This window comes from Dromaius novaehollandiae, chromosome 2, assembly GCF_036370855.1.
Source record: "Dromaius novaehollandiae isolate bDroNov1 chromosome 2, bDroNov1.hap1, whole genome shotgun sequence".
Classification (NCBI taxonomy): Eukaryota; Metazoa; Chordata; class Aves; order Casuariiformes; family Dromaiidae; genus Dromaius; species Dromaius novaehollandiae.
The window spans coordinates 114,610,825-114,631,756 of record NC_088099.1 but is presented as its reverse complement, the minus strand read 5'-3'; the positions used below and the strand labels follow the sequence as shown (position 1 = coordinate 114,631,756).

At 40.6% G+C, this 20,932-nt stretch overlaps 1 protein-coding gene across 1 annotated transcript in view; it reads right to left on the bottom strand.

Annotated features, from left to right (window-relative positions):
• Positions 1–2,281: 2,281 nt before the first annotated feature.
• The window catches only part of APCDD1 (APC down-regulated 1), a 34,318-nt gene continuing 15,667 nt past the window's right edge, over positions 2,282–20,932 (bottom strand). The window contains exons 4-5 of the mRNA XM_064507199.1: positions 9,097–9,418; positions 2,282–6,801 (exon numbers count right to left, since the gene is read on the bottom strand). Coding sequence (XP_064363269.1) covers positions 6,350–6,801; positions 9,097–9,418 — 774 coding nt within the window. The 3' untranslated portion in view covers positions 2,282–6,349. The remainder of the gene's footprint in view (positions 6,802–9,096; positions 9,419–20,932) is intronic.

Sequence of the window (20,932 nt, the reverse complement as noted above, 5' to 3'; positions counted from 1 at the left end):
TCCCCTAACTGTACTAGCAGGTCTAATAAAAGCTGTTACCACTTCTGTGCCAGTCTTATGTAATTGTGCTTTAAAAGTGACTGCACTCGAATATTTTGACACCTTATAATAATTTTCTTTTAATTGCTTATCTGCTTGCTTCCCCATCAATCAGGGCATTCTGGTGGCTAGTTCTCTGAAGAGAGTGGGTTGGTTTTTCAGGAAATGCACAGGTGAGTTAATGTTCAGCAAGCTGTCGCCACCAGGTGGCAATGTCTTCTTCGCCCTAACCACTCTCTTAAAAAAGCTCGAACTGCCTCCAGTGAATTCTAAATTCCTTAAGGAGCTATTTAAAGACCCTGGCACGCCACTATCACAAGATCCCCTGATTAATTCGGTAAATTTATCGGTTGAAGTTGCACACACATGATAAAGATTTCAGATTTATAGCTCATTTTTGTGGCAAAATATTTGAATTTGTATGTGACTCTTACAGTGATGAAACTAGTTATTTTGCTTGCTGGAAGATGTGGTTGTTTCCAGCAGTATGTTATAGGGCAGTTAATGAAGTTAATGTCTGTATGTTGTTTTGATCATCTTCTGGTGTCTTCAGGCTACTAATGTTTGGTGCTAAGAGAAAGGGGATTCCCTAGTTGGAAACCTGTTTAAAGAAATTCATGAGGAATGTATTACCTAGCAAGTTTCTGTCCTCTGAATAAGGATATGTAGGTCTGATCCCATGCTTTTTATGTAGATGGATTTGCTGAATTCAACGGAGTTAGAATGTAGATGATCTAATTCCTAGCATTTCCAAATGTAAGCCTTTTTTGTAGACTTTCTTCATTTATTTGAAGACAATATTATCTTGTACAGTTCTATTTCTCATTTTCCAACAGAATGTCTTGGAAACTGTAGTGGACAAGAACAGAGGTGATTCCCATGGGAAAAGGATGTTGGGAGTAGCGTCCGCCTGTTTTCAGGCACTAGCAGTTTCCTTTACTGGAAGCTGCCTATGAATTAATTATTGTCGTCAGAGCATGGTAGCTCCATGGCTAAAATCCTGAGGGACAGTTTTCTACTCTGGGACAAAATTGCAAAGAAGAAGGGATAGGGAGAAGAGAGCTTAATAAATAACTGCTCAGGCCAACAACGTTGTTTCCTTGGTTTTTGAAGGTATTTGTGGTTTGATTCCTCACATGTTTATTTCTGCCTGATTCAGCAGTGAAGTAAAAATTCAGTTTCTTCATTTCTTTATTATTTTGGTGCTGACAGCAAATAATAAAGAAGATCAACACTGTGATCACAGTCCAGAGAAGAAGACTAGAAGGAAAAACTTTTTGGCAAATATTTGTAACAGGAGGAAAAAAAATACAGGAAGTAATGAAATGCTAAAATTCAGAGTGAGTGGTGCTGTTTTTTTATTACCTAGCCTGCTTTTTTGTGTCAGGAAGGGGTGAATTAAGCCATGTAGACTCTATTTATGCCCGAATTCATCCATACCCACAGCTTTGGGTGGAAAGGGAAGCCACTGCTTTGCAGGCTGTGGCTACAGCATTCAGAGTGCCTTGTAATTTAGGGCATGCTTCCTGAAAATCAAGCTCATTGTTCAGAGATCTGCTGTTATGTTTCCAAAAATCCTGAGTCACTTCTGAAAATTCAGAAATCGGTCAAATTCCAAGCCTTTGAAGCCAGTAGTGGAAGTCTCATTGACTTCATTTCACCTCTGTCTTCTGTATACAAGTGAGGCAGTAGTGAAACTGCACAGCATGGAAGAAAAGAAAGCTTTTGCTATCCTGTGGCTTTCTTTCCATTCTCAGTTCATCAGATTTCTGTCTTTTAAAGAAAAGTATACTATCTTTTCCCCCCTGTGTTGTAGTCCTTGGAGCATGTGAGACAGAACAATAATGCTGTTTTGTTTGATTACAGTTCCTTTATGAAAAATATTTTGTTTCTGTTGATACCACACCCTTTGTACTGACCCACAGCTGTTCTGAGCATACTACCCTTGCAAGCCAACCCTGTCATTATTTGCCATACGCTTCCAGTCTGTGTTTCAGCTAATTTTATTCAGACAACCTGAAGATTTGCTGTGAAACCCAAATCATCCCTGCTGTATTCATCACAGCTGTTTCTAGTGAGATGTTCTCAAGTAAAATTGTTTTCTAGTATACAGTAAGCTTATCTGTGCACTAGAGGAGATACTAGACAGAGGAATACATCTTTCCAAGATAGGCATCATTCTTTACAGGTGTGAGAGGCAACAGAACAGAAAATTGTTATGCATATACAGAGGAATCCTTAATTTTTCAGTTAGGCTCTTTTTATTTCAATCAATATTTTAACAAGTGCTTAAACTTCCCCGGCAGTTTAATCTGGAACATATAGTTGAGAAGAAAAATATCTTCTATAACTTTACAAAAATAAAAAGATTTTTTTTTAAAAAAAATCCTGTGCTTTAAGCAAGCACACTCCAACTCAAGCAAGACAGACATTATATCTCAAAATATGGACTTCTGCTCATAAAAATGACATTCCACCCCAGGGCAGTAACACAATATGTAAACGGTATAGAAACAGACCAGGAACACTTTCATTTTAACTTTCTGATCCCTTTTGTCCTTTTTAAAATAGAACATGAAAAAATAATTTGCCCAAGAGCTGCTTCAGATGCACTTTTTTTTGGTCAGGTGACACTGTAATAGGGTATTACAGTGGTGCTGAGTGAAAACTTCTTTCACTCATCCTGGCTGCAGTGACTGTTAATAAGGATATCACTTTAATCCTTCTGCTTTTAAAACATCTGAGCTTTGGTATGGGACAAATCACAGAATTTGCAGGTCTTCTGTTGCTAAACCACTTGTGGCTTGAGTTCTTTAGCAGCCAGGGCTGCCAACATATGAGGAGGTCAGGCTGAACAAATGAAATGGAGTATATTGTTTCACATATGTACATGGTGCTGTACAACTGTTAATTTAGTGTGTGATGAAATGAGAAGATGAGGGAAGCTTAGCTCCTAGTTCTGTGCCTGTAACCTAGGGGAATCCCTGTAGAGGACATGGATTGACAAATAAAGTACACACTCTGAAGGCTTTATCTTTGTCCATCTAGGCTTCTATTGACATATAGGGAAAAAAAACCATATATATATATATACACACACACACATATATATATATACATACACATACAGGGTTTGGCACAAGGCAGGAGGCTGGTGCAGCATATGCTATGAACCCAGCTCATGAAATTTTGTTCCTAGTCAACAGTACAAATGAACTGGAAGAGCCCCACATCAGACTTCTTGCAATGCGTTTTGAAGTGCTTCCTTTTTTAAGTAGCTCTAGGTGATAGCAAAAACATGCAGTTCTTGTACAATTCTTATATTCTGTTACACCTGCAACTAGTGTAAGTGATAAAACTCTCAGAAAACCTACATTTTTGCAAGATTGTGATTCAAAGTGAGTATTTATTATGTTTTGATATGAGTGTGCTTTTTGGAGGAAAGAACTAGACAGGTCTTTCTCTTTTGAAACCTGTGATAGTTTTGATACTAAGCAATTTACAGTGGAGCTAGGAAGCACTAATAAATTGTAGGTCACTACCCTAGTGAACATTGAATATCATGTTGAAGACCATTTCTTTTGCCGTAGGGTTCAATCCTGCATTACAAGGATGTGCAGATTTCAGCTGGGACTAAGCAGTGTGTGGCACCTGCATAGTGTGGGATCAGGGTCTAACAAGACCAAGCGATTTATAATTACATTTTTCAGGAGATGAGACCACCTAAGGTGGGAATAGGCAATGGAGAAAGAAGCACATTTCACAAGTTGTAAGAAATACGCACCATATGCATCTTCATAAATAGAAGTGAATGTGAATTTGTTCTTGCAACTTAAACATAAGCCAGAAACTAAGCTAGTATCTGAAGGGACTTGGCTGACTATCTGGTGATAGATCAGCAGTTGCTCAGTTGGAGACATGCTGGTGTAAATCAGTTGAACATAAAACTCAAGTCTAACTAGAGAAAATCCTTTAGGGTACTTAGTGTCCACTTCCAGAGGTATAGCGATTATGTCGCTGTCTTGACCCTTTAGTTAAAACTATGCTCTTAATGCCTCCCTACCAGTAGCTCATCCAGAACTGACTCTGAGTACATTTAACTGTGCTGAGCAGAAAGCCATAGCAAGAAATGATGATTAGACCAGCTGTTGTTCTCAGGTCTCGATTCATCAAGGTGATTTGGCTCCTGGCTCCTTCCAGCATGCTGAAGGAGGATCTGGTAATTAGATGGATGAATGAATGCTTTCTCTGGTGACTCCTGAGCTGCATTCTCAACTGTTGAGTTGGGTTTTCTGTCTGTGACTTTTCATCTGAGGAAAGAATGTGAAAGGTGTGATCTGATCTGGCAGTGAGAGTCTGTGGTTGTTCCTTAATCACTTCCTCTTGTTCCTGCTGTCCCAAAAACAGGTGAACTGATTTCATGCCCCTCTGTGAGGAAATGTGCATCAAAGGCTGACACCAGCTTGGAAAACTGTCAGGAAGGCAACAGACTTTGGGGGAGTTAGGGAGCCTCAGTATCACCGTCGCTATTTGAGTGGCTTTTTCCTGATTGCTTTGCTAGGAAGGAGGATGGTATCACTGTTTTAAAAAGAACGCTTTTGCTATAGCACCAAGTATGGACTCATCTATGTAAAGCTGAAAGACTTTTATTTGAGATATGTTTTTCCTATAATGCTGAAAAGGATACTTTGGAGGGTTCTTTCTCACTGGTTTGGACTTGACAGGTTTAGATACTGATGAAGAAACATTATGACCTTGCTCCTCCTGTTTCTTATACAGGTTCCTGCTCCTCCTGTGAGCCAAAATGCTCCTGTGTATCAGTAAAGGCACACTGCAAATGCTGCAAGGCTAAGCCATGCCCTCAGCTTGGTACCCATCAAAGCGGGGGAGCATGGTTCACCTGTGACCTGAACCTCCTTGCTGGCCTTAACTATCTCCCCTGTTGGCTCTCCTGAGAGGATCCATTTGCTCTGGTTCACATCTGTGTGTATAGGAGAAAGTATTCCTCACAGGGGAGATCTTAGGGTGTTCAGGGAGCGTGTTGTTGAGGGAAGCTCTCCAAGAGCTGTGCCTATCTCTTCCTGGCAGTCTCTTCCCAAACCGATGCAGGTTTAAACTCGGTGAAAACACAATATGTGCGAGGACTGTCTAGAAAGAAGAAAAGGGAGGATATGGCTGCATTTGTGCAACTCTTACTCCAACTCCTCTGATAAGATTGGGTCAGTCTCCCTCTGTGAGATGGATGTGGGTCGGGTTCTTACTGCTTTCTTGCTCTCTAAACTACAAGCAATACTAGAGCCCTTGCTGCTAAGGCCCTTTACTTGTTCCTACTTAATGTCGATTTACATCATTAAAGCCATGCTGCTAGATTGGATTGCAGAATGTATTACGGCCCCATATGCTTTAGTTTGTCCACTTAAATAAAACAGAATCCAAGCTACAAATACTGCATAGAGCGTATATAAGGTCTTGTGAAAATGAAAATAGAATGTGTCACTTCAGCCTTATATCAACAACTTACCTGTACAGTGCACATCTGATTTAAAAAAAACGCTTTTTCTATCTGGCTTTACGAGGGATTGGTTGCAACTACTCACTAGATACAAAGGGAGGCCTAGAAGCAATTGTAAAGCTAAGGAAATCGAAAGAGAAAATAGTAAGTCATTGGTTATTTCTACAACTTAATGATTCTAAAAATAGTTTAAATTACTTAGTTTTTTTTAATTAGAGATACCAACCATTTAGCACTTATCTGAATGGAGGATTGTTTTATTTGCAGATTCTCTTTGTGTTATGAGCTGTGAGATAATGGTTAGATAAATCCTTGTGGGTTTCTTTCTTATATACATATCTACATCAGTTCTAAAGTCAAAGGGGGAAGCCATTATCACAGTATTGACACTACACTGAGTGATTCCTCAGAGTTAAATTCTGATTAGAAATCAAGCCTTGGAGAGAAAAGTACCACAATGGTAAAATGGCAGAGGCAGCTGAAGCAGGATTGTAATGTTCACTCCAGCAGTTAAGAAAAGGAGACCCCCTCCCTCCCCCCAAAAGTCTGCAGTCCTAAAGTGCAATTACTTTTGTGCAGTCATGTCAGGCCAGGGATCAGACTGGATGAAGTTCAAAGCACAGACATCAAACGAGTGCTGTTCATGATTCAAGGAGGGGGAAAAATAAGGAAAAGAACAACAATTCTTAGGCATTCAAGTGCATCAAGAAAATAAATGTCCCTTTCTTTCTGAAGAAAAACAACCCTCAGTCTTATGGAATCCTGGCTTTGTAGTCATGAAAAATAATTTTTTCACTCCTAGCTGAGCATGTCCCAATATGACACAGTACAAATAAACAACACCAAAGCAAGAGCTGGGGTGCTGGAATATTTTTCTGGTGCCCTGCTGCTATACAGCCTTATTTTATTCTCCTCTGGTGACTCTTCAGATCTGGGTACTGATGAAGCGCACTGAATTAAAGGCATCTGGTAGGAAGTGGCTCTCTTCTCTGGTCTGTCCGGGCTGGACCCATCGCTTGGTCTTTGGCCATTGTATAGCAAGTACCTGCCTCTGGCATCCTGTTCCATCTTGAAGATTTCATACTCGGTGTGAGGTAGGCGGATGCCAAGCGCAATGCAGCCATTTGTGTGAGTAACATCTTGCTGAATTCCGACTTGCCAGGATCCCTGTGCTCCACACTCGTTCCCATTGAAGACGTTCAGCAGTGAGGCTGTGGATATATCCATGGGAGTGACCTTCATGTGATTTACTGTGAAAAAGAAAGGAGGTGTTAGCAGAGGGACAAAAAGAAAGACAACAGGCTGGTTGGGGCATACCTGTGAAATTAGAATTGTAATGGGGGCTCACCATTCTGTCTGCCTGCATGGCACAGGGCACTTAAGCCCCTTGTAGGCATAATCTTAGTATTTGATCTAATACATGCAGAGATCAGTAGGGGAAGCATACTGCAAAATCTTTTTAAAACTGACCCTTCTGTCTATGTAAACTATGACTTATGCTAGCAAAGTCATGAAGGGTTTAAGCTAGCCATGTTGCTAATGCACTTAGAAACTATGGCTATTTTGAATACATTAGGGGACATGCTGGTGCTCCTTGAATTTATTTAAGGATGTGTTTTAATCTTACCAAGAAGAGTTACAGCAATTCTGAATCTCTACTTTTACCTTCTTAAATCAAATTTTTATATTGCAGGTGTGGCCAAAAATTCTATTGGCATCACTTTGCATCTTGGACATAATTGCTTTTTTGCACAGAACATTAAAAAAAAAAAAAAAACCTATTGAAAAAAAACTGATGGTTGTGTATCTTGGAGATTAAGCAGAGCTCTTCATAAATCCCAGACAATCTTTTAGAGAGAAAGCCTGGTTGGTTACATGAGAAGATACATAAAAGAGGAAATAATAAAACTTTACTCACATTTTATTACCATTTAATCCATAAGTAGGGCTATTTATAAGATCTTTTTATCATTCCTTTAACATATGTTACCCCATAAAGCTAATGAAATAAGTTCCAATTGGAAAATTTGGAAATTACCACAACTGCACTATCTTCACCTATCATCTGTTCTTCTTGTATGAATTATGTAGTTAGTGCTGAGTTATAGAGGGCTACTCTTTCTCCCATCCTAATAGTGATGTAAAAGTCTTACTGCTTCTTGGTTTTAACTAAATTGACTATACTTCAAAGGAGTTTAAGGCACATAAATACTGATTTTGCAGCCTAGTTCTTCAGGTTGGGAAAAGCTAAATTGAATGAGCCTGTGGAAGTTGAATAGAGATTATTCTAGGTGTGTTTGACACTGTATTTCAGGGGAAGAAAAGGGATTCTGAATGGATTGGTACTAACCAAAACTGAAGCAAATAACCAAATTCTCTTCCAGGTCATTAGGAACATTTATTTCTTACTACAGTAAGATTTGTTGGTAATTTTATTCTGAGACTTTATGAACGCATATTTGACTCAGTGTCTCTACAGTTCATGTTGTTTGTCCTAGCTGACATAAAACATAATCTATAGAAAGTGAACCTAAATGTTTTTCTGGAACCAAGTTATTTGACCTTGCTCTGTGAGCTATGTTGGCATATCTTAAATTATAACTTTGAGCAAAAGCTGGATTTCACTCCAGGAGCTTGACTGGGACATGCTACATACAGCAATAAAGAGCAAAAGCTCTGGCAGGCAAGGATATCTTCTGTCTCCTGTGAAAATCCTGCTTAGTAAGTTATTTCTTCTAGTTAGATACTTTCCTAGATTGGAGGCATGCAAGAAGCTATATGCTTCTCATGTGATAACTGAAATAAGGAGGAGGATAGTCTACAGAGAGCTTGGGGCTTCCACAGGTTCCAGTGGGGCTGGTGCTCTGGAGGGATGTCATGTTTTGCAGATGTTTGTGTGGGTGGTTAAAGCCACGGAACTCCTTGTGAGCAGGGTACTATGGAGCTGTTTGTACAAGGCTCTTTAGCCATCGGGACCTGAGCCGTGTCACCACTTAATGCTACCTCCTGAAGCACTCCAGTGGTTGTAGATACAGATAGTTTTTGTTATTGTGGGATTAATCAGAGCTATCTTTATAGACGTTCTTATTTGCCCTTGGAAGCTGATGAAAAAAGATATATACTTCTATATCTGCCTTCACCACACCACCTGTGACCTGAAATGCCTTCAGAAGGTACTTTTTTCTCTCCACTGAAGGAAGCCCCAGACACTGATCTGATCTTAGGCATTTCATTTAGATGCTTAAAGTTTGGCCAGTGGACTCCAGGACTTAGTCATGCAAGTTAAAAGTCTTATTTTTATTGTGCTGGTCTTAAAGGTGTCTACGTTTTGCCTCTGATGAGTATTGCTTCAGTTGTGGGAAATACAACACAACTGTATAGTTTGGCTAGGCATTCACAGAATGCCTAGAACTTCCCAAGAAATGTGTAAATCCTAAAAACGACAGATTGAAATCATTAGCACCTTTTAAGCTGTTATGAGCAAACCCCACTCTGGTCAATAACTAATTGACTGTTTCTGCCCACAGTATGGTGCACTACTCTACCTTTGAACACAAACTCTGTTCCACCCATCACTTTCGAAGAATGCACTCCTCGGCTGTAGCGCCCCTTGGCGTAGATGGTAAAGGTGGGGTGTTTGCAGATGGGGTCGGAGTAGTGATAGTAGTGACCTTCCCAGGTGTTGTTGTTGTCATGGAAGATGAAGTGCCGAGTGAGAAAGAGGACCTCAGGTCGCACCTCACAACGCTGGCTCACCCACTCTCCATGTAGCCCTATGGTCAAATCCGCCTTGGGGGGTAAGATGGGAGGATGGTGCTCGTCTGACCGATAGATGATTCTGCACGCAATACAGGTGTGATCGTGGTTCTGAAACGAAGCAGAGAAAAACCCTCGTTAGGCGTTATCCACACTAAAGGGCAACGAATCAGGCTGTTTCACACTGAGGTGAAACCAGCTTCACATTTTAGGGGTTCTATTGTTATGTCTTATCTTGGTAATATTTTCCTGCAGGTTCTCACCCTTCAAAGTACCTGAAACATGGTGTGGTTTGTTTTTGAATGTTTAAGTTTGCACAGCAGGAGCAGAATTAGGAGATTATTTCCCTGTTCTGCATTCATCTCAAATGAACATTTTAGTTCAGATATTTACTGAACTGATAAAAGGCTGACTTTATAATCATAGAGGAAGCTGGCAGATAGCAATTTACTACAGTAGGGACCTGAAAAGTCTTTTTTTAGAAATGAATACACTTGTTCAGCTGTTATTTTGTGTCCGTCTTCCTTTTTAATTGTTAACTTTGGGTGCTATAGATGGACACAGGTGTCCTAGGTACATTTTTATTTGGGTAGCAGCCTGGGAAATTAGAAATTGGCTATTTTAAACTTTTTCAGTTTTTCTGAACTTCAATATAAGGTTGCAAAGTGTACACTTTCTGTATCTAGCAGAGTCTTAATGGTGGCTTCCACCAATTTCCTTCTCAGTGACATGCGTATGACTCCACTGACAGAAATATGGTTATATGGATGTAAGTGAGGTTGTTCAGAGCTCTGCAGCACTCTAGGAAGCAGATATGGCTTAGTGTCAGTGAACGTAGTGAAAGTTTTATGGCCATTTCCAGCAGGAATAAGATTTGTGGTGTCTGTCAGGCTCGATAAAGGCTCACAGTTGAACCATTTTGCTAAGCACCAGCCTCAAGGAGCCAAGTACCCCCAGCTTCCCTTTACATCTGCGAGAGTCGAGGGCATTTTATGTCTTGCTTACTCCTGCTTATGTCCTGCTTGTCTGCCCTTTGGGGAGAGGCTTTGCAGACGTTATAAGGGGTTGCTTGCTGCTCAACTTGCTGCTGAGGGCAAGGGGAAGATGGAACCACGTTTAAGCTCAGCCACCCATGGGCAGTTCGCCCAGTTGGGGGCTGCTCTGAGAGCCCGGGAAGCCTGTGTCATGGCTGAGTGACAACACATGCTTAGTAGCTGCAGCACGACAGTATCGCACTGGCACAAAGTGCTGCAGCCTCAGTGTCTGTACGTGGGCTTGTGACGAGGCCTTGAAAGACTGGCTGTCAGCTTGCATACTGGGAAGCCCCTCAAAAGACAAAACATATGCCCCAAGGGCGCTCTATGCTGCCCTGTCCCCTTTAGCTACAGCAGAAGACAGCAAGGGCCAAGAACTTCACTGCTCTTATATTCTCCTAGTAAAAAGCATTGGGCTTAATAATCAAACCTTTATAAACCAGTGGCATTTCGGCAGAGAAACATGGTTTGGTCAGCTGGTAGCTCTGGACAAACACACAGGAAGATCTGTTTATTGATGTTGGACTCCAGGTCCGTGGCAGGAGGGGAGGTAACTTTATTCTCTGGCTTCCAACCTTCTGACCTCAAAGATTAAAACTACAAAGCCTTGTACATTGTTTCCGCTGCTAATTGTTTCTGCGAGGTTTTGTCTTTCTGGCAAAAGACTGTGGCCATGTTATTCTCTTTTCAAACTATATTTTTTATTTTTCAAAGGCAAGAGAAACTGCAGCTCTGCTCTGCTAAGCAAACTTTGAATTACAGTTTATGGAAGGATGAAGAATTACAAAACTAATTTTTTAGTTCATTTATGACAATAAATAATTATATCAGGAAGAATAAATGCTGCTCTGCAAGATAAAAGCAGTGTTTTCTGTTTTACTAGTGCCTGTTTTGGGTTTGTTACAGACTGTTTGTTTACATCTTGGGATGTGACGGTAGAAGCTTTTTAAGTGGTTATTGATGTGCCGAATGGCTGTGCTCTGAGCTTTAAGCAGGCTTATACTCAGAGTGAAAGGCAAAGACCACACAGAGAGTTTTGTACCTTCATCTTTCAAGGATACTTGATCCTCAGGAGACAGAGGGATGAATTAGGTGGGTTACTCAATATCATCTAGCTTATTTAGGCTATCAGGTGTTTTCCTGAGGTGCAATTCAGAGTACACTGAATTAGGAGCTGATGCTCCCCGCATTGCCAATGGGGAGAGATATTTAGACAGTACAAATACTTTCTCTTTAGGTCCTTTTCCAGCCCTCTTTTCTGTGATCTCTCTGAGCTGCTTCCATTACATAAATGCTCGTACTGACCTTTTAGACACTTTAAAGTCCATGTGAACTGTTAAGGGGCTATTACAGAGTCGGCATTTCTCCATTCACAATCTTTATCTCATGGCACACTATTCTTCTAGAACATTTACATGTTCTACATTAGTGCCTAGTTTGTCTCATAACATGACCGTAAGTAGCTTCAGAGAATCAATATGCAACTCATGCAGTATATCCCCTTTACACATATTAAGCAGGGTTTGTATTTGCCTCTCCCACAGACCAGACAGTCACCGAAATCAATGGTAAATCTGCCATTAATGTCACTGGGATGTAGAATAATGGCTTATGTGCAAAATAACTATAAATGATATAGCTCAGGCTGGCCTGAACCAGCGTTGGCCAATAGCCCGGCTTGGAGCAGGAGGTTGGACTAGGTCACCTAGTCCAGCCAGAGCGACTTTCTGACCAATATGATGGCTCCTGGGAAGCATGTGTTAGCATGCAATTATAAAGGGTGCAAGCCTTTCCCACTGTTAACTAACTTTATTACAAGATACATTTTGCAGCTAAATTCTGTAAGCACATAGAATGGCCATCAATATGTTAGTGAAAATAGAAATAAAATTTAATTAATTTAACTGGATCTGGTGAAATTATCACAGATTTGTGCCCTTCTAACTGACAGCAGAGACTGGCCCCTAAATATATAGATTTCCTGAACACTAAAAGTACAGACAATGCATATGGATTGTGAAACTGGGGCATTTTCTAAGATTGCAAGTTTCTCTTTAGATTTTCTAATGGTTAAGACAGGAATCAATATCCAGTTTGGCTTCCTAGTTTGCTATGGATTTCCTGTGTGACCTTAACCTCATATCATGGAAATACAGACAATAACAGCTCTTCTCTTTGACACAGCACTGGTAGGAGGTTAAATAGAGGCTGTGAGTGGTCAGAAAGCAGACAGAAATTTCAGGGGCCTGGATATGATTAAAAATAGAATAATAATAATAAAAATGCACACAGCCCTCGTCCTGGAACAAACCTTCAAACACAGTCTGACAGAACTGTAGTATCTTGCCTACAATAAAAGTTAACCAGGTTTCATCTGCTGGCTTGTTTGGGATTTATGAAACTGGTCTGTTTAATCTCCAGCTCTCTTCAGAGGATATCAGCCCTTTGGAAAGCAGTCTGATTTACTGGGAGGTTTGTGGCTCAGAACTGCTGAGGGACAGGTGACTTTTATAAATGAATAGGAAATGAGTTGGTGCTGGAGAAAGGTGCTGGACTGACAGTGTGGAGACTGCCTTGGCACATCTTGGGCAGCGGCAGTGCTGTTCTGTTTTCCTTGAGCTTTAGTCATGAACAGGGAACCCAGAAGCCGAGTGCCTGCTCAGTCCTGAGCTATGTTGCTTGCACTTCAAGGAATCTGTCAAATGAGGTGTGTGATTCTGTTGACTGCCAGTCAAAGTACCAAAGGAATATAGATTTTTGAAGTGCTACGGAAATAGCACTCTTTATTTCTTAGAGATCAACATCCAAAATATGTTACCATTGTGCTGTATAGACACCTGCAGTGTACCAGGCAAAGGGGTTGATCCATGAAGATACCAGTGTATCCAACACACGTTTCTCCAGTGTTGCTGTCCCACTGTGAGGCAGACTAGCATCACCGCTCCCCAAGATTTTACGGGCTGGTTACAGCTGGTTACACTGGTTGCAGTAATTTTATTGCTCCACTCGAAGGAAGCAAGGCAGGAAAACAAAGAAAAGACAATGTAATATACACATAATGTATATAAGCTGAACCAGTCAATGGTAGGAGCCAATTTCTGCTACTGTTTCATTTTCATAAAAGCGAAGTTGAAAGTTCTTATGATCTCCCAGAGGACATCCTGACAGAGCAATATGAGCCAGCCAGGTTGGTTTTGTGTATGTTTTCTTTTCTTTCTCAGAGGCCTGTTCTACACAATCAGTTTGTGAGCCAAGCCAATTTAACCTGGGGACCAGTGGTTTCTGTTGCCCTTGTTCAAAGTCTGAAGAAAAACAAACAGAAACCCTGTCTGTTGTCGTCTTGGTCACTCTTGGCTGTCGGTGGGATTTCCCTGTTGTTTCTCAGGTCCAGTAAATGGACAAGAAGGAAAGTTGGAATCAATCCTAGTTTCAGCAACATTTTTTTTTAGCTTTTTCTATCAGAAAGGACTATGAAGCATAAACATGCTTTTTGTCATTTTTCTAGCAGCGATTCTAGGTTCCATCTCTCCTCTACAACATTAAAATATATAGATATTATGATTCAAGGCTATGATGCTGGGCAGGAATAATTATCAATGCTTAATGTCCTCTCTGTCATACTGGGACTATAGAAGGTGCAGGCCGGGGTTACCTGCAGCTGCTTAATCGCCCGTGCTGTCCCTTGGCTGTGGCCAGCGGCAGAGTTGGTAGAAGAAGGTTCGTGGAACATTCTAGTGGAAAAAAATACATAAATATGGGCAGCCTTTCTCTCTGTATCAGCATCTGCTTCATGTCTTGAGGCATACAGAGGACTGACTTCCCAAAACCTGTAAAACTCATGCAGTGTGACTATGCTGGCTCTCATAATACTGCTGATGTGGGCAGAGGTCACTCTTTGGCTAGTGACAAAGTGACACAGGCCTAGGTCAACTCACTGAAATCAAGGGAAAGTTTAGAAGTATAAATACTTGGCTGTAGTTCTTCTGGCTTTTTGAGCTTTGTGGTCCATATCCTGAACTACTGTAACTCTGTGCAGCCCTTCTAGTTTCCAAGGAGTTACACTGATCTGCACCAGCTCTGAAGGTCTGCCCTGTTGCACTCCTAAGAAATGTCCAACCTGCCTACCTTGAAATGTCCAAACTTGCCTACATTGAGGATGTCCCTGGAAGAAGGGGCCAAGGTGAACAGGCATTTGCTGCAACTAAAGGGGAGTGGGACAGGGAGAGGTTGGGGAGGAGAAAGGGGGAAGCAGAACCATCTCTTTCACAGCAGTGAGATGTCAGACTGGCCCAGGCATCTCATACAGCTGTAGCCTGACAGCATCACTCCTCTGAGATTAGTGCTCGAATCTGACTTAAATAAACCCTTTCTGCTATGCTAGAAAACTATCTTTCACAGAGTTATGAACTTTTTAGTAGAAGAGTATGCCACACACAAAATCCCTCAGTAAGATTTTTGTCCAAGTAATGGAAGACAGAAAGAGCGAGTTTTGCTATAAGACAATTGGACTTAATTATAGAGTAATTTACGTTTAACAATTGACTATGTTTTTCACTGCTTTTTCAGGTCAGCTGCTCTTGGCTTTTAATTACACTGGCTACGGCCTTGCAAATCACTGCCTTTTCATTTATCTTGAGGAAAGATTATTTTCTAAAAACAGACGTTCAAAGAAAATATGGAACAGAGGCAGAATACATTTGATTCCAAATACGAATAAGTACTCTCTAATAAAAAACTCATTTGGGAATGACATAAACTGAAAAGCAATGAAATGTGCTGTGGACAGGACGAACATCTGTTTTATGTTTTAAGTATCTTAGGTGTACAATGCAATATTTTTGATAGTGGGGTCTTGCTAAGAGCAGCCGCCCCTGAAATGGCTGCTGCCCAATGCCTGCTCGACCTGTGGCTCTGGGAAGGCTCCTTCCTGCTAAGGTATAGGGAAGGGAGCCTCCTTGGTAATGCTGAATCCATGGTGGCCAGGCTCTTCCCTCTCCTGGGTGGGTCTTTAAAGCCACTCTATGAATTAAACCATGAAGCTATGTGGGCTGAAATATGCCTGAATCTTTGGCTGAAAGCTCAATTCTCATACTTTGGGAGAAAATCGTTTGTGATCTGAAAATTTCCACCAGCATTTTTCTTCATCCCTCCCTTTTGCTGCCTCCACTGAAGTGGTTAACAGGGCCAGGGAGCTCTGGAAGCCAAGTAGGGAGGTTTCTAATAAAAAAGTAAACAAGGATGAGGTTCCTTGATCTTCTTCCCAATTGCTGTAGATAGTCAGAAATATAAACCTGCTCAGCATATTTTATTTTTCTCTTAAGTTCTGAGGGATTCTATGGCTGCCTAGGACTAATTCTCCTCTAATCAGTTCATAGTGTTTTTTTATGGCCCAGGCTATAAAAACTCTTAACACGCAACTAGGATGCTCCTTACCCCTGAATAATAGTAAAATAGGTTTGAATAACATGTAGAAAAGTCTTTTTGGAAGGTATTCTAGTTTTGTTTGACCACCTTTTTAATTCAGTGCTATTGTTACAAAATAAGATGTCTATGGACCAAACTCTTTTCAAAATATACAGAAAATCTACACTTTCCTCATAGTTAAAGCAGAAGCTGAAATCTATGCTTTATGTCAAGGAGAGGACCTGCAGGATGTACTGCAAGTTGTATTTAGGGACCAAACAAACAAGCACTAATAGTAAAGAGAAGGTTGATAATATAGTTATTTTCAACTAAACACCTTGTTCAAACGTACTTGCTCTCACCCCTTTCTCTCCTGTATATCCTGCAAATGTGTCTGTACCATAATCTGATATTTTTAAAACACTATTTGTCTGAAATAGCTCAATTAATAACTCAACCTTTCTGCAGTAGAATCACAGTGGATGACTGTCTAGCATTGTACTATTTACATAGTGAAAGATTAACATTGTCTCTACAACTTACTGTTTTTTAAGAAAGATTCATTGCTCAGACTACTTTGATTATGAGATGCATGCATTCTTAGCAGAACAGACTGAAAAAAAATTTCAATATTTTTCATTAGATTCTTTTAAAAAAATGTTTTCATGGAAAAATATCTCATTGAATATACATGGTCTGGAGGGAAACAAAGCAATTGGTTTTTTCCAGTATTCAATTTTTCACTGAAATGAAATTGTGTCTTTTGAAAAAATGAGAAAAATGTTTTGGGATTTTTTTTGCCATTTTTAATGGAGAATTTTGACTGTTTTCAGACAAGCGCTCACTGTCATCTTTCTTTGATAGTTGCAATAGTTGGTACTTTTCCAGGTTGGACACATTAAGAAGGCAAAAGCACAGAAGGTAGTGTTAGTTCTGCAGTTAGCTCCTAAACAAAAATACAGCAACTCTTGTTAAAGGAGATCTAGTATCGGGACAGACATGGAACAGTTGCTGTTTAGCGTTGACTTGGGCTAAGGAAAAGACGCTGGAAATATTGAGAAGTGATGAACTCAATTCAACTCAAAACCAATGGTTTTCTCAGTAAGTGTTTGTTGTGTACCTGCAAGGTCTTTAAACTTATGATATTATACACATGAAATTACACAACAATATCCCAAAGTAATTTGGGAAATCTTTCCAGCTGCATACATTCAAGAGTTATGTGGCTCCCCTCCTCCTTTATCCAGAGCCACAGCATAATGGACACGTCTGCCTATACCATAAACTGGTTAAGAGATTCAAGCATCAGCTCTGCCTCAGAAACAAAGAAAAGCAAATATTCTTTCTAATCTGCTCTGCTGCCTTTGGACTCCTCCTCACTTTCCTCTTCCCTCCTAGTAATGCCAGTGTAAAACAAAAAGCCAACCCTGAAACCCTTGGTGTAGCAGTAGCTTCTTTCTGTAACGCCTCACTTGGCACTCAGGCCTGTCAATTTTCACTTTTTATTCAAATTCAGATATTCAGCATGGCTCCTCTTCACTTGCTTTCCCCCACAGGATTGTGGATTGGGTCTGTTCCCTCCCCCTGGGCTGCTGTCACCACAATCCTATTCAGTTATAATAACCCCCAATGTTCGGTCAAGTTACTGACACTAGAAATATTTTTACAATGCTCTACTTCTGCTCTTAGTCCCCATGTCTATGCTGGTGATTGCAATGTGGAAAACTGGTCTGGAAGAGCCAGGTCCTCAGCTGATACAAAATCATCTTTGGCCAACCCTGATTTACATTGGTTCCTGATGTGTGGCAAGAAGCAGGCTGTGTTCATGGTTGGAAAAGGAAGACAGTTTCCTTCAATACTGCATCTCAAGAAGCAAGGGCTGACAAAAGTCCTGATGGCCCCCCAGCTCCACGCTGTGCACTCCCATTGCCAGGGTAGGCTGCTGTTAACCAAGCTGCGGTACCCACACAAGGCAGCCCATACTCTGGTTATTTACAAATTCCAGCTGCTCTTGTGCAAGAGGGTCTTTGCTTTAGGGAGGATCCTGCAGCCATCTTGTCTGTCTGACGCTGGCTATCCAACAGCGTGAGATGGGCTCCGTAGCAGTGGCTGGCTCAGGCAGGACGTATCCCCTAGTTGCACGGAGGTGTGTGCTGAGGCACAGGGTGCCAGGTTGCCTCAAGCTCAGGTCTGAACTGCGTGTGTAATATACACCTGACCAGTGGTCTGTGATCTTGTAGGGATCACAAAAGCTGGAGTGGGTAACCCTGGTTGTTTGAATGAAAATATTACCATGAGGGAAAGCACTGAAGAAGAGGAGAAAGAAAAGATACGCTTAGCAATGATTTCTCACACCCACCCAAATACTGTGTCATGGGCAGGGCTCGATAATACTGGAACAAGGCATGTCTGGTCAGGATGTCTTAAACCTCATTACCTAAGAACTTAAGTGCCTGATTTTAGTACTAATAACTGAATGCTCCCAGGACTAAATACAAAACTAAAACCTTGGGAGAACATCAATTCAAAGAAGGCCTGAATTCAGAGAAGAGCTTCCGAATAAACAGAAAAAGTTAAACGAGTTTGTCTCAAGTTGCCAAGGGGCTGAGTCCACAGAAAGGACACTTTTATGAATTACTCAGTACAGTATCAAGCTCCACTCCTCCATTGCTCTAGATGAGTGCAGCCCAAGACAACACTTTAACAAACGGTTATAATCTCTCTACACCACAAAAGTGATAATTTGCAGGCTTTCCATGACCTCATATGAAGCTAAGTTGGCTTATATGCATTAGGCTGGCTCTGGGGAGTTAAAAAGCATGGTTGACACAGTTGTAATTCAGCCTGCCAAAGCGGATGAAGAATAACAAAGATTTAAAACTTTTAATTAAAAGTCTTGAAACAAATGAAATGTTGGAGAGAGTGGTACCTCCTTTGCAGGGTTGTCAGTTTGGGATTTCTTTTGGTGGAGAGAAGGGGAGCTCCAAGCAGGAAGGAGGGTGGACATATGCTCAGATTTATCTATAAGTGTGTACTATATATTTTAAGATATTCAGGAACAGTTTTTATTTACTGCTCCCATGGAGGGAAAGATAGTGAAGGAATCTGAAAGCACTATCATTACACAATTGTCTGATCTATGAGATTTCAATTCCACTGCACAACTCTGCATAAACCTGAAATACATACAAATGAAATGCAAAAGTTTTAGGGTTTTTGTTTTCTGATATAAGCTATTTTAGCCTGCACAAAAGACAAGAACAAAGACAAAACCACCCTTTTTCTCAGATGAATGTGGCTGCACATGTCATCTATCCCACTAAAATGACACTAGTTTATAGTGACATGAATATTTTGGGAAGTATCAATAAACAAGTTCCTGGAAAAACTGAAGCAACAGTTTGAATGTCAGTCTTCAGGAGCAAAGTATTCCAAAATAAAGTTGCCTTATATATTTATTATTTAAAAAGCAACCTGTATAACCCTTCCTGAATTGTGTAGCAATATTACTGATGAGTCCTCCCTTCCCTCTTACAAATGATGAAATTATTGTGGTTAGATGCCAACCATGAGGAAAGTGTCGATAGTTTAAACATACTTGTTGAGCTGATCTGATGGCCCATTTTTTATTTTGCTAGGCTACATAGTTAATTTTATCTGTGGTACTGTACTTGTGTTGGGGCAGACTTTTACTGCAGTTGCAGAACAGACATCAGTAATTAAGTCAACAAAGATGAATACGGCTTTAAAAGGAACGCTTGGCTTTTGGAGGTTCACACAGAATAAAAAGCAACCTTTTGCTTCAGCCCTTGGCTAGCATTAATGCTTGTATAAGGAGTACATACAGAATGGCAGCTTCAAAGGACTACTCGTCTGCAACATTATAGCTCATAGCACTGCTGAGCAAAGCAAGAAACAAGCCTCAGCTAGCTGTTTGGCTCTCTTATCTCTGAAGCACATCATACACAGTTGTTATTGTTCATAAACCTGAAATTAACCTATTTGAACAAGATTTCTCTGCTCCTCTCATCGTTTCCCTAATCAAGAGTCTTTTGCAAATAATAATCAACAAAAGAAACCCTTCAAGTATTGGCTGAATCTAGAACAGACTTTTTGACTGACTAGTGGCATTACTCTGCCAAACAAAGGGGTTTTGTCCTCTAAAATTATACTTTTTGGTTGAGATAATATTTTGCATATTTCTCTGAGGCACTTCACATGTTTAACATCTATTTATTAATTTATGTTTGCATTTTCCTGGGAGTTACTCAAGTAAGTAGCATTTCCATACAGATGAAGTAACTGAGTTTCAGAGCTGAAGACTCAAATTTTTAAAAACATAGAAAGCTTTGAGCACGTTATTCTTTCAATGTCTGGTTAAAGCAAAACCCAAGCACCTGTCTCTACACATAAAATCCATATTAGTTGCAAATGCGAAGTGCTCCTGCAAGTCGGTTTCCAACAGTGAATAAACTTATATGAAAGAATCAATGCCTTGGAATTGCTTTTTCAAGGGAATATGTCTTACTGAAAGTGTGGGGCCAGCACATGTTTGAGCACAGCAAAGGCAGAAAGGAGGTAATTCTAGCATGTTTCAAGTCTCTTGTGATGTTCCAGACTGCTCCAGCCTTATTTCTAAATAATGATCTAATTAAAATGACCTGTCATCACAGTCCTGTCCTGATCTTTCCTTTTATTCTGTTAGCCTATAAAATAGCACAAGGGGTTCTTTGTTGCAAAACAAAGGCAATTATATTTGAAAGTGTCGCAGTATTTTAGTTGTACACATTCCCTGTACTTTTAGACATAGGAGATTTCTCTGAAAACATCTTCCTTTCTTCTGCACAGTGAATGTATTTCAAGCTTTTCTTCATGGTACAAGTTCCTGTATGCATTTGTAAATGAGGTGATTTTGTGACCAACCTGCCAGGCTCCTTGCTGTCATCCTAACCAGGGATATCTTCAGCCAAGCATTTCCACCATTCTGCCCTTTCCATCAGTGTGCTCTCTCATGCTGGCTAGAGAAGCTGAATGTGCAACAGCTTGAACCCCTTTCTGAACTCACAACATCAAGAGACATCAAAGATTTTCAGCCCCCTACATCATCAGACCCAAATTATTATCTTAAGCAAGCCTAGAGGAGACTGCTAAACCATGTCTATATCACGGCCTATTACTCAACTCCATT